This window comes from Hypanus sabinus, chromosome 2 (genome assembly GCF_030144855.1).
Source record: "Hypanus sabinus isolate sHypSab1 chromosome 2, sHypSab1.hap1, whole genome shotgun sequence".
NCBI classification, from domain to species: Eukaryota; Metazoa; Chordata; class Chondrichthyes; order Myliobatiformes; family Dasyatidae; genus Hypanus; species Hypanus sabinus.
In genome coordinates, this window is record NC_082707.1 from 84,996,293 (window position 1) to 85,009,145 (window position 12,853).

The window sequence follows — 12,853 nt, forward strand, 5'->3', positions numbered from 1 at the left end:
TAGGATGAACAAAATGGGAGCTCGGTGATTTGCGTGAACTTTGTGAGTTGTAGAGTCTGTTTCCACGCAGTATGAAGTTATGACATTGCGACACAGAATTCTGCGGCCGTTTTTGATTTCTCTTTCTCCTACCAAAGCAGATAAGCTCATGTCTCCTAAAATAGAAACACCTGCACTGATCACCTGCAGTACTCAATTAATTGCAGCCTGCCAACATAGAAATGATACCAACTCACATTTCTGTTGGTTACTTAATCCTCTCTTCCCCTCCATATTTTCTCTTACTTTTCTCTCTCTTTTCCCCTTCTCTGTCTTTTGTTTCCTTTTCCTTCTTCTACAGGGCTGAGGAAGGTCTACTTCTGGTCCAGTCTTGTGGGTTGTGAGATAGTCGATATGAGATTTATGAGATATTTATGAGATCCACAAATTCTGCCTTGGGACTTGCTTGACAGATTGACAAGTGAATAGTTTGTGAGGCAAAGAGCTCCTTCAACTGCTTACACTCATCTTCTAAGTGCCCTGGACACACGGGCTCCAGGGTCAATGCTATCCTACAAAATGCTACTCCATTTCAGATGTTAGTGAGCCACGACTGCCATTCCTCTGTCCACGCAGGAATCATGTGCTGTGTTGTATGACGTGGGTGATCATGGTCTAACCATAGCCATGATTGTTCCTGGCAAACTTTTCTACTAAAATGGTTTGCCTATGCCTTCCTCTGGGTAATGTCTCTGCAGTACAGCTGTCTCCAGCCATTATCAATACTCTTCAGAGATTGTCGGCCTGGCGTCAGTAGTTACATAACCAGGACTTGTGATATGCACCAGCTGCTTATATGACCAGCCACCGCCTGCTCCCATGGCTTCATATGCCCCTGATTGTGGGTGAGGGCAAGGCAGGTGCTACACCTTGCCAAAGAGTGACCTGCAAGAGGAAGAAGCACCTTTCACCTCCTCTGGTAGAGATCTATCTCGATCCTATAACCCACTATGCAGACATGCCACCTCGTTTAGGTTTACCACATTACATCTCACTTTGTTGGTCGCCATTTAGAAGACATCAACACTACACATTCCCTTTGCTCACCCTACCTATTGAAAAGAACTCCAACATGTCAACGGTGGTCTCCTTTCATTAAATCATTTTGACTTTGCCTCATTATATTGTGATTGTCCTGCTGTGGTAATAAATTCCACAGTTTTCCCAATAATATCCATGTCACTTTCTTCCCGATGTATCAAAATGACTAAAGTTTGGACTGCAGTCTGAAACTCAAAATCTAAACTGAGAACTGGATGCAAGATCAATTCTTACCATAGCAGGCGAGGGAATTTACTATTCCCTAGTTTGTTTTCCAAACTATTTGGAACACAAAACCTTAAGTAGAAGCTGGGAGTGCTGGTGATGACCAGGAAACTACTGCATTGTTCATAAAATTCAAAGAAAATTGGCTTTCCTTACTACTTCTGGTATATATGTAACTCCAGGCCTGACTATTTTGTCTTCTGAAGTTAGCACGCAAGCCACTCAGTTAACGAATTAACAGGTTGTAAATGCCTGTAGGTGTCACATCCCATGATATTACACAGGAAAGATGGAAGTATTATATGCCCTTGATGAGCTAGAATGGATTGTTCTGAAATGTTTTCCGTTTCCCAAAAGGGACTTAAAGTTCAAATTATATGATTAAGAATGCTACCAGGTGAGTTCAATTGATATGTGTCATATGGAAGCATTTAATAATTCATTGTGTGAGATACTTGGGGGTGGGGAGTGTCGTTGCTTTGCTGCTGCTTGTGTGTGGGAGGGGGCTTTAGGGTTCTAACATTATAACACACTTTCATTCTTTGGGGCACCTCTCTGTTTTCGTGGATGTCTGCGAAGAATAAAAAACTTCAGGGTGTATACATTTCTCCGATATGCAACAGAACTGTTGAAATACTGAAATGCAAAACAATGTTATATGAATGCAGGTATTCATGGAAGATTCTTATGCAGGGGTTCCCAAAATTTTTTATGAATTGGACCAATGTCATTAAGCAAGGGGTCCACGGACACTTGTTCTACTGTAGTAGATGTAGGAAGGGAAAGTCATACACTATTGGTTTAGCCAACTCAATTCAGCATGGCAAACCCTTGGTCCTGAAACTGTTTGATTGCCCTCTCCTTTCAGAGTGAAAACTTAAAGCACAATGAGGAGTCAAACAAGAAAGCACTGGTCCCACTCCCTGTGGAGGAGGTCCCTTCCACCGATGTGGACTTGCTGGTGCCCACGCATGATGAGAAAGGGCGTCCCATACCAGAGTGGAAGCGGCAGGTCATGGTCCGGAAGCTACAGGCACGGCTGCAGGATGAACAGGAACAACGGAGAGAGGTAATACGGAGCTGGCAGAGAGACAGGTGATTAAAACAGAGAGGATCTGTCAGAGGACACAGGTGATAACAACAGAGAGAGGCAATAAGGATCTGTCAGAGTACAGGTGATAACAATAGAGAGAGATAATAAGGATCTGTCAGAGGTGATAACAACAGAGAGAGGCAATCTGTCATAGGACAGGTGATAACAACAGAGAGAGGCAATAAGGATCTGTCAGAGGACAGGTGATAACAATAGAGAGAGGCAATAAGGATCTGTCACAGGTGATAACAACAGAGAGAGGCAATAAGGATCTGTCAGAGGACAGGTGATAACAACAGAGGGAGGCAATAAGGATCTGTCAGAGGACAGGTGATAACAACAGAGAGAGGCAATAAGGATCTGTCAGAGGACAGGTGATAACCACAGAGGGAGGCAATAAGGATCTGTCAGAGGACAGGTGATAACAACAGAGGGAGGCAATAAGGATCTGTCAGAGGACAGGTGATAACAACAGAGAGAGGCAATAAGGATCTGTCAGAGGACAGGTGATAACCACAGAGAGAGGCAATAAGGATCTGTCATAGGACAGGTGATAACAACAGAGAGAGGCAATAAGGATCTGTCAGAGGACAGGTGATAACAACAGAGAGAGGCAATAAGGATCTGTCAGAGGAGAGGTGATAACACCAGAGAGAGGCAATAAGGATCTGTCAGAGGACAGCTGATAACAACAGAGAGAGGCAATAAGGATCTGTCAGAGGACACAGGTGATAACAACAGAGAGAGGCAATAAGGATCTGTCAGAGGACAAAGGTGATAAAAACAGAGAGAGGCAATAAGGATATGTCAGAGGACAGGTGATAACAACAGACAGAGGAAATAATGATCTGTCAGAGGACAGGTGATAACAACAGAGAGAAGCAATAAGGATCTGTCAGAGGACAGGTGATAACAGCAGAGAGAGGCAATAAAGATCTGTCAGAGGACAGGTGATAACAACAGAGAGAGGCAATAATGATTTGTCCGAGGACAGGTGATAACAGCAGAGAGAGGCAATAAGGATCTGTCAGAGGACAGGTGATAACAACAGAGAGAGGCAATAAGGATCTGTCAGAGGACAGGTGATAACAACAGAGAGAGGCAATAATGATCTGTCAGAGGACAGGTGATAACAGCAGAGAGAGGCAATAAGGATCTGTCAGAGGACAGGTGATAACAGCAGAGAGAGGCAATAAGGATCTGTCAGAGGACACAGGTGATAACAACAGAGAGAGGCAATAAGGATCTGTCAGAGGACAGGTGATAACAACAGAGAGAGGCAATAAGGATCTGTCAGAGGACACAGGTGATAACAAGAGAGAGAGGCAATAAGGATCTGTCAGAGGACAGGTGATAACAACAGAGAGAGGCAATAATGATCTGTCAGAGGACAGGTGATAACAGCAGAGAGAGGCAATAAGGATCTGTCAGAGGACAGGTGATAACAGCAGAGAGAGGCAATAAGGATCTGTCAGAGGACACAGGTGATAACAACAGAGAGAGGCAATAAGGATCTGTCAGAGGACAGGTGATAACAACAGAGAGAGGCAATAAGGATCTGTCAGAGGACACAGGTGATAACAAGAGAGAGAGGCAATAAGGATCTGTCAGAGGACACAGGTGATAACAAGAGAGAGAGGCAATAAGGATCTGTCAGAGGACGTGATAACAACAGAGAGAGGCAATAAGGATCTGTCAGAGGACACAGGTGATAACAAGAGAGAGAGGCAATAAGGATCTGTCAGAGGACAGGTGATAACAACAGAGAGAGGCAATAAGGATCTGTCAGAGGACAGGTGATAACAACAGACAGAGGCAATAATGATCTGTCAGAGGACAGGTGATAACAACAGACAGAGGCAATAAGGATCTGTCAGAGGACAGGTGATAACAACAGAGAGAGGCAATAATGATCTGTCAGAGGACAGGTGATAACAGCAGAGAGAGGCAATAAGGATCTGTCAGAGGACAGGTGATAACAGCAGAGAGAGGCAATAAGGATCTGTCAGAGGACACAGGTGATAACAACAGAGAGAGGCAATAAAGATCTGTCAGAGGACAGGTGATAACAACAGAGAGAGGCAATAAGGATCTGTCAGAGGACACAGGTGATAACAAGAGAGAGAGGCAATAAGGATCTGTCAGAGGACACAGGTGATAACAAGAGAGAGAGGCAATAAGGATCTGTCAGAGGACGTGATAACAACAGAGAGAGGCAATAAGGATCTGTCAGAGGACACAGGTGATAACAAGAGAGAGAGGCAATAAGGATCTGTCAGAGGACAGGTGATAACAACAGAGAGAGGCAATAAGGATCTGTCAGAGGACAGGTGATAACAACAGAGAGAGGCAATAAGGATCTGTCAGAGGACACAGGTGATAACAACAGAGAGAGGCAATAAGGATCTGTCAGAGGACACAGGTGATAACAACAGAGAGAGGCAATAAGGATCTGTCAGAGGACACAGGTGATAACAACAGAGAGAGGCAATAAGGATCTGTCAGAGGACAGGTGATAACTACAGAGAGAGGCAATAAGGATCTGTCAGAGGACAGGTGATAACAACAGAGAGAGGCAATAAGGATCTGTCAGAGGACACAGGTGATAACAACAGAGAGAGGCAATAAGGATCTGTCAGAGGACACAGGTGATAACAACAGAGAGAGGCAATAAGGATCTGTCAGAGGACAGGTGATAACAGCAGAGAGAGGCAATAAGGATCTGTCAGAGGACAGGTGATAACAAGAGAGAGAGGCAATAAGGATCTGTCAGAGTACAGGTGATCACAACAGAGAGAGGCAAAAATGATCTGTCAGAGGACAGGTGATAACAACAGAGAGAGGCAATAATGATCTGTCAGAGGACAGGTGATAACAAGAGAGAGAGGCAATAAGGATCTGTCAGAGGACAGGTGATGACAGCAGAGAGAGGCAATAAGGATCTGTCAGAGGACAGGTGATAACACCAGAGAGAGGCAATAAGGATCTGTCAGAGGACACAGGTGATAACAACAGAGAGAGGCAATAAGGATCTGTCAGAGGACAGGTGATAACAACAGAGAGAGGCAATAAGGATCTGTCAGAGGACACAGGTGATAACAAGAGAGAGAGGCAATGAGGATCTGTCAGAGGACACAGGTGATAACAAGAGAGAGAGGCAATAAGGATCTGTCAGAGGACGTGATAACAACAGAGAGAGGCAATAAGGATCTGTCAGAGGACACAGGTGATAACAAGAGAGAGAGGCAATAAGGATCTGTCAGAGTACGTGATAACAACAGAGAGAGGCAATAAGGATCTGTCAGAGGACACAGGTGATAACAAGAGAGAGAGGCAATAAGGATCTGTCAGAGGACAGGTGATAACAACAGAGAGAGGCAATAATGATTTGTCCGAGGACAGGTGATAACAGCAGAGAGAGGCAATAAGGATCTGTCAGAGGACAGGTGATAACAACAGAGAGAGGCAATAAGGATCTGTCAGAGGACAGGTGATAACAACAGAGAGAGGCAATAATGATCTGTCAGAGGACAGGTGATAACAGCAGAGAGAGGCAATAAGGATCTGTCAGAGGACAGGTGATAACAGCAGAGAGAGGCAATAAGGATCTGTCAGAGGACACAGGTGATAACAACAGAGAGAGGCAATAAGGATCTGTCAGAGGACAGGTGATAACAACAGAGAGAGGCAATAAGGATCTGTCAGAGGACACAGGTGATAACAACAGAGAGAGGCAATAATGATTTGTCCGAGGACAGGTGATAACAGCAGAGAGAGGCAATAAGGATCTGTCAGAGGACAGGTGATAACAACAGAGAGAGGCAATAAGGATCTGTCAGAGGACAGGTGATAACAACAGAGAGAGGCAATAATGATCTGTCAGAGGACAGGTGATAACAGCAGAGAGAGGCAATAAGGATCTGTCAGAGGACAGGTGATAACAGCAGAGAGAGGCAATAAGGATCAGTCAGAGGACACAGGTGATAACAACAGAGAGAGGCAATAAGGATCTGTCAGAGGACAGGTGATAACAACAGAGAGAGGCAATAAGGATCTGTCAGAGGACACAGGTGATAACAAGAGAGAGAGGCAATAAGGATCTGTCAGAGGACACAGGTGATAACAAGAGAGAGAGGCAATAAGGATCTGTCAGAGGACGTGATAACAACAGAGAGAGGCAATAAGGATCTGTCAGAGGACACAGGTGATAACAAGAGAGAGAGGCAATAAGGATCTGTCAGAGGACAGGTGATAACAACAGAGAGAGGCAATAAGGATCTGTCAGAGGACAGGTGATAACAACAGAGAGAGGCAATAAGGATCTGTCAGAGGACACAGGTGATAACAACAGAGAGAGGCAATAAGGATCTGTCAGAGGACACAGGTGATAACAACAGAGAGAGGCAATAATGATCTGTCAGAGGACAGGTGATAACAAGAGAGAGAGGCAATAAGGATCGATCAGAGGACAGGTGATGACAGCAGAGGGAGGCAATAAGGATCTGTCAGAGGACAGGTGATAACAACAGAGAGAGGCAATAAGGATCTGTCAGAGGACAGGTGATAACCACAGAGGGAGGCAATAAGGATCTGTCAGAGGACAGGTGATAACAACAGAGGGAGGCAATAAGGATCTGTCAGAGGACAGGTGATAACAACAGAGAGAGGCAATAATGATCTGTCAGAGGACAGGTGATAACAGCAGAGAGAGGCAATAAGGATCTGTCAGAGGACAGGTGATCACAACAGAGAGAGGCAATAAGGATCTGTCAGAGGACAGGTGATAACCACAGAGAGAGGCAATAAGGATCTGTCATAGGACAGGTGATAACAACAGAGAGTGGCAATAAGGATCTGTCAGAGGACAGGTGATAACAACAGAGAGAGGCAATAAGGATCTGTCAGAGGAGAGGTGATAACACCAGAGAGAGGCAATAAGGATCTGTCAGAGGACACAGGTGATAACAACAGAGAGAGGCAATAAGGATCTGTCAGAGGACAGGTGATAACAACAGAGAGAGGCAATAAGGATCTGTCAGAGGACACAGGTGATAACAAGAGAGAGAGGCAATAAGGATCTGTCAGAGGACACAGGTGATAACAAGAGAGAGAGGCAATAAGGATCTGTCAGAGGACGTGATAACAACAGAGAGAGGCAATAAGGATCTGTCAGAGGACACAGGTGATAACAAGAGAGAGAGGCAATAAGGATCTGTCAGAGGACGTGATAACAACAGAGAGAGGCAATAAGGATCTGTCAGAGGACACAGGTGATAACAAGAGAGAGAGGCAATAAGGATCTGTCAGAGGACAGGTGATAACAACAGAGAGAGGCAATAATGATTTGTCCGAGGACAGGTGATAACAGCAGAGAGAGGCAATAAGGATCTGTCAGAGGACAGGTGATAACAACAGAGAGAGGCAATAAGGATCTGTCAGAGGACAGGTGATAACAACAGAGAGAGGCAATAATGATCTGTCAGAGGACAGGTGATAACAGCAGAGAGAGGCAATAAGGATCTGTCAGAGGACAGGTGATAACAGCAGAGAGAGGCAATAAGGATCTGTCAGAGGACACAGGTGATAACAACAGAGAGAGGCAATAAGGATCTGTCAGAGGACAGGTGATAACAACAGAGAGAGGCAATAAGGATCTGTCAGAGGACACAGGTGATAACAACAGAGAGAGGCAATAAGGATATGTCAGAGGACAGGTGATAACAACAGAGAGAGGCAATAATGATCTGTCAGAGGACAGGTGATAACAACAGAGAGAGGCAATAAGGATCTGTCAGAGGACAGGTGATAACAACAGAGAGAGGCAATAAGGATCTGTCAGAGGACACAGGTGATAACAAGAGAGAGAGGCAATAAGGATCTGTCAGAGGACACAGGTGATAACAAGAGAGAGAGGCAATAAGGATCTGTCAGAGGACGTGATAACAACAGAGAGAGGCAATAAGGATCTGTCAGAGGACACAGGTGATAACAAGAGAGAGAGGCAATAAGGATCTGTCAGAGGACAGGTGATAACAACAGAGAGAGGCAATAAGGATCTGTCAGAGGACACAGGTGATAACAGCAGAGAGAGGCAATAAGGATCTGTCAGAGGACAGGTGATAACAACAGAGAGAGGCAATAAGGATCTGTCAGAGGACAGGTGATAACAACAGAGAGAGGCAATAAGGATCTGTCAGAGGACAGGTGATAACAACAGAGAGAGGCAATAAGGATCTGTCAGAGGACACAGGTGATAACAACAGAGAGAGGCAATAAGGATCTGTCAGAGGACACAGGTGATAACAACAGAGAGAGGCAATAAGGATCTGTCAAAGGACACAGGTGATAACAGCAGAGAGAGGCAATAAGGATCTGTCAGAGGACACAGGTGATAACAACAGAGAGGCAATAAGTATCTGTCAGAGGACAGGTGATAACAACAGAGAGAGGCAATAAGGATCTGTCAGAGGACAGGTGATAACAACAGAGAGAGTCAATATGGATCTGTCAGAGGACAGGTGATAACAACAGAGAGAGGCAATAAGGATCTATCAGAGGTCAGGTGATAACAACAGAGAGAGGCAATAAGGATCTGTCAGAGGACAGGTGATAACAACAGAGAGAGTCAATAAGGATCTGTCAGAGGACAGGTGATAACAACAGAGAGAGGCAATAAGGATCTGTCAGAGGACACAGGTGATAACAAGAGAGAGAGGCAATAAGGATCTGTCAGAGGACACAGGTGATAACAAGAGAGAGAGGCAATAAGGATCTGTCAGAGGACAGGTGAGAACAACAGAGAGAGGCAATAAGGATCTGTCAGAGGACACAGGTGATAACAAGAGAGAGAGGCAATAAGGATCTGTCAGAGGACAGGTGATAACAACAGAGAGAGGCAATAAGGATCTGTCAGAGGACAGGTGATAACAACAGAGAGAGGCAATAAGGATCTGTCAGAGGACACAGGTGATAACAACAGAGAGAGGCAATAAGGATCTGTCAGAGGACACAGGTGATAACAACAGAGAGAGGCAATAAGGATCGTCAGAGGACACAGGTGATAACAACAGAGAGAGGCAATAAGGATCTGTCAGAGGACAGGTGATAACTACAGAGAGAGGCAATAAGGATCTGTCAGAGGACACAGGTGATAACAACAGAGAGAGGCAATAAGGATATGTCAGAGGACAGGTGATAACAACAGAGAGAGGCAATAATGATCTGTCAGAGGACAGGTGATAACAACAGAGAGAAGCAATAAGGATCTGTCAGAGGACAGGTGATAACAGCAGAGAGAGGCAATAAAGATCTGTCAGAGGACAGGTGATAACAACAGAGAGAGGCAATAATGATTTGTCTGAGGACAGGTGATAACAGCAGAGAGAGGCAATAAGGATCTGTCAGAGGACAGGTGATAACAACAGAGAGAGGCAATAAGGATCTGTCAGAGGACAGGTGATAACAACAGAGAGAGGCAATATTGATCTGTCAGAGGACAGGTGATAACAGCAGAGAGAGGCAATAAGGATCTGTCAGAGGACAGGTGATAACAGCAGAGAGAGGCAATAAGGATCTGTCAGAGGACACAGGTGATAACAACAGAGAGAGGCAATAAGGATCTGTCAGAGGACAGGTGATAACAACAGAGAGAGGCAATAAGGATCTGTCAGAGGACACAGGTGATAACAAGAGAGAGAGGCAATAAGGATCTGACAGAGGACACAGGTGATAACAAGAGAGAGAGGCAATAAGGATCTGTCAGAGGACGTGATAACAACAGAGAGAGGTAATAAGGATCTGTCAGAGGACACAGGTGATAACAAGAGAGAGAGGCAATAAGGATCTGTCAGAGGACAGGTGATAACAACAGAGAGAGGCAATAAGGATCTGTCAGAGGACAGGTGATAACAACAGAGAGAGGCAATAAGGATCTGTCAGAGGACACAGGTGATAACAACAGAGAGAGGCAATAAGGATCTGTCAGAGGACACAGGTGATAACAACAGAGAGAGGCAATAAGGATCTGTCAGAGGACACAGGTGATAACAACAGAGAGAGGCAATAAGGATCTGTCAGAGGACACAGGTGATAACAACAGAGAGAGGCAATAAGGATCTGTCAGAGGACAGGTGATAACAGCAGAGAGAGGCAATAAGGATCTGTCAGAGGACAGGTGATAACAACAGAGAGAGGCAATAATGATTTGTCCGAGGACAGCTGATAACAGCAGAGTGAGGCAATAAGGATCTGACAGAGGACAGGTGATAACAACAGAGAGAGGCAATAAGGATCTGTCAGAGGACAGGTGATAACAACAGAGAGAGGCAATAATGATCTGTCAGAGGACAGGTGATAACAGCAGAGAGAGGCAATAAGGATCTGTCAGAGGACAGGTGATAACAGCAGAGAGAGGCAATAAGGATCTGTCAGAGGAAACATGTGATAACAACAGAGAGAGGCAATAAGGATCTGTCAGAGGACAGGTGATAACAACAGAGAGAGGCAATAAGGATCTGTCAGAGGACACATGTGATAACAACAGAGAGAGGCAATAAGGATCTGTCAGAGGACAGGTGATAACAACAGAGAGAGGCAATAAGGATCTGTCAGAGGACAGGTGATAACAACAGAGAGAGGCAATAAGGATCTGTCAGAGGACACAGGTGATAACAACAGAGAGAGGCAATAAGGATCTGTCAGAGTACACAGGTGATAACAACAGAGAGAGGCAATAAGGATCTGTCAGAGGACAGGTGATAACAACAGAGAGAGGCAATAATGATTTGTCCGAGGACAGTTGATAATAGCAGAGAGAGGCAATAAGGATCTGTCAGAGGACACAGGTGATAACAACAGAGAGAGGCAATAAGGATCTGTCAGAGGACACAGGTGATAACAACAGAGAGAGGCAATAAGGATCTGTCAGAGGACAGGTGATAACAACAGAGAGAGGCAATAAGGATCTGTCAGAGGACACAGGTGATAACAGCAGAGAGAGGCAATAAGGATCTGTCAGAGGACACAGGTGATAACAACAGAGAGAGGCAATAAGGATCTGTCAGAGGACAGGTGATAACAACAGAGAGAGGCAATAAGGATCTGTCAGAGGACAGGTGATAACAACGGAGAGAGTCAATAAGGATCTGTCAGAGGACAGGTGATAACAACAGAGAGAGGCAATAAGGATCTATCAGTGGACAGGTGATAAGAACAGAGAGAGGCAATAAGGATCTGTCAGAGGACAGGTGATAACAACAGAGAGAGTCAATAAGGATCTGTCAGAGGACAGGTGATAACAACAGAGAGAGGCAATAAGGATCTGTCAGAGGACACAGGTGATAACAAGAGAGAGAGGCAATAAGGATCTGTCAGAGGACACAGGTGATAACAAGAGAGAGAGGCAATAAGGATCTGTCAGAGGACAGGTGATAACAACAGAGAGAGGCAATAAGGATCTGTCAGAGGACACAGGTGATAACAAGAGAGAGAGGCAATAAGGATCTGTCAGAGGACTGGTGATAACAACAGAGAGAGGCAACAAGGATCTGTCAGACGACAGGTGATAACAACAGAGAGAGGCAATAAGGATCTGTCAGAGGACACAGGTGATAACAACAGAGAGAGGCAATAAGGATCTGTCAGAGGACACAGGTGGTAACAACAGAGAGAGGCAATAAGGATCTGTCAGAGGATACAGGTGATAACAACAGAGAGAGGCAATAATGATCTGTCAGAGGACAGGTGATAACAACAGAGAGAAGCAATAAGGATCTGTCAGAGGACAGGTGATAACAGCAGAGAGAGGCAATAAGGATCTGTCAGAGGACAGGTGATAACAACAGAGAGAGGCAATAATGATTTGTCCGAGGACAGGTGATAACAGCAGAGAGAGGCAATAGGGATCTGTCAGAGGACAGGTGATAACAGCAGAGAGAGGCAATAAGGATCTGTCAGCGGAAACAGGTGATAACAACAGAGAGAGGCAATAAGGATCTGTCAGAGGACAGGTGATAACAACAGAGAGAGGCAATAAGGATCTGTCAGAGGACACAGGTGATAACAACAGAGAGAGGCAATAAGGATCTGTCAGAGGACAGGTGATAACAACAGAGAGAGGCAATAAGGATCTGTCAGAGGACAGGTGATAACAACAGAGAGAGGCAATAAGGATCTGTCAGAGGACACAGGTGATAACAACAGAGAGAGGCAATAAGGATCTGTCAGAGGACACAGGTGATAACAACAGAGAGAGGCAATAAGGATCTGTCAGAGGACAGGTGATAACAACAGAGAGAGGCAATAATGATTTGTCCGAGGACAGGTGATAACAGCAGAGAGAGGCAATAAGGATCTGTCAGAGGACACAGGTGATAACAACAGAGAGAGGCAATAAGGATCTGTCAGAGGACACAGGTGATAACAACAGAGAGAGGCAATAAGGATCTGTCAGAGGAC

The 12,853-nt window shown here is 45.1% G+C and overlaps 1 protein-coding gene across 1 annotated transcript in view; it reads left to right on the top strand.

The window, feature by feature from the left end:
- Window positions 1–12,853, top strand: part of LOC132403691 (espin-like protein) — a 187,399-nt gene that overhangs the window by 100,026 nt on the left and 74,520 nt on the right. The window contains exon 7 of the mRNA XM_059987271.1: window positions 2,174–2,374. Within this exon, the coding sequence (XP_059843254.1) occupies window positions 2,174–2,374 (201 nt within the window). The remainder of the gene's footprint in view (window positions 1–2,173; window positions 2,375–12,853) is intronic.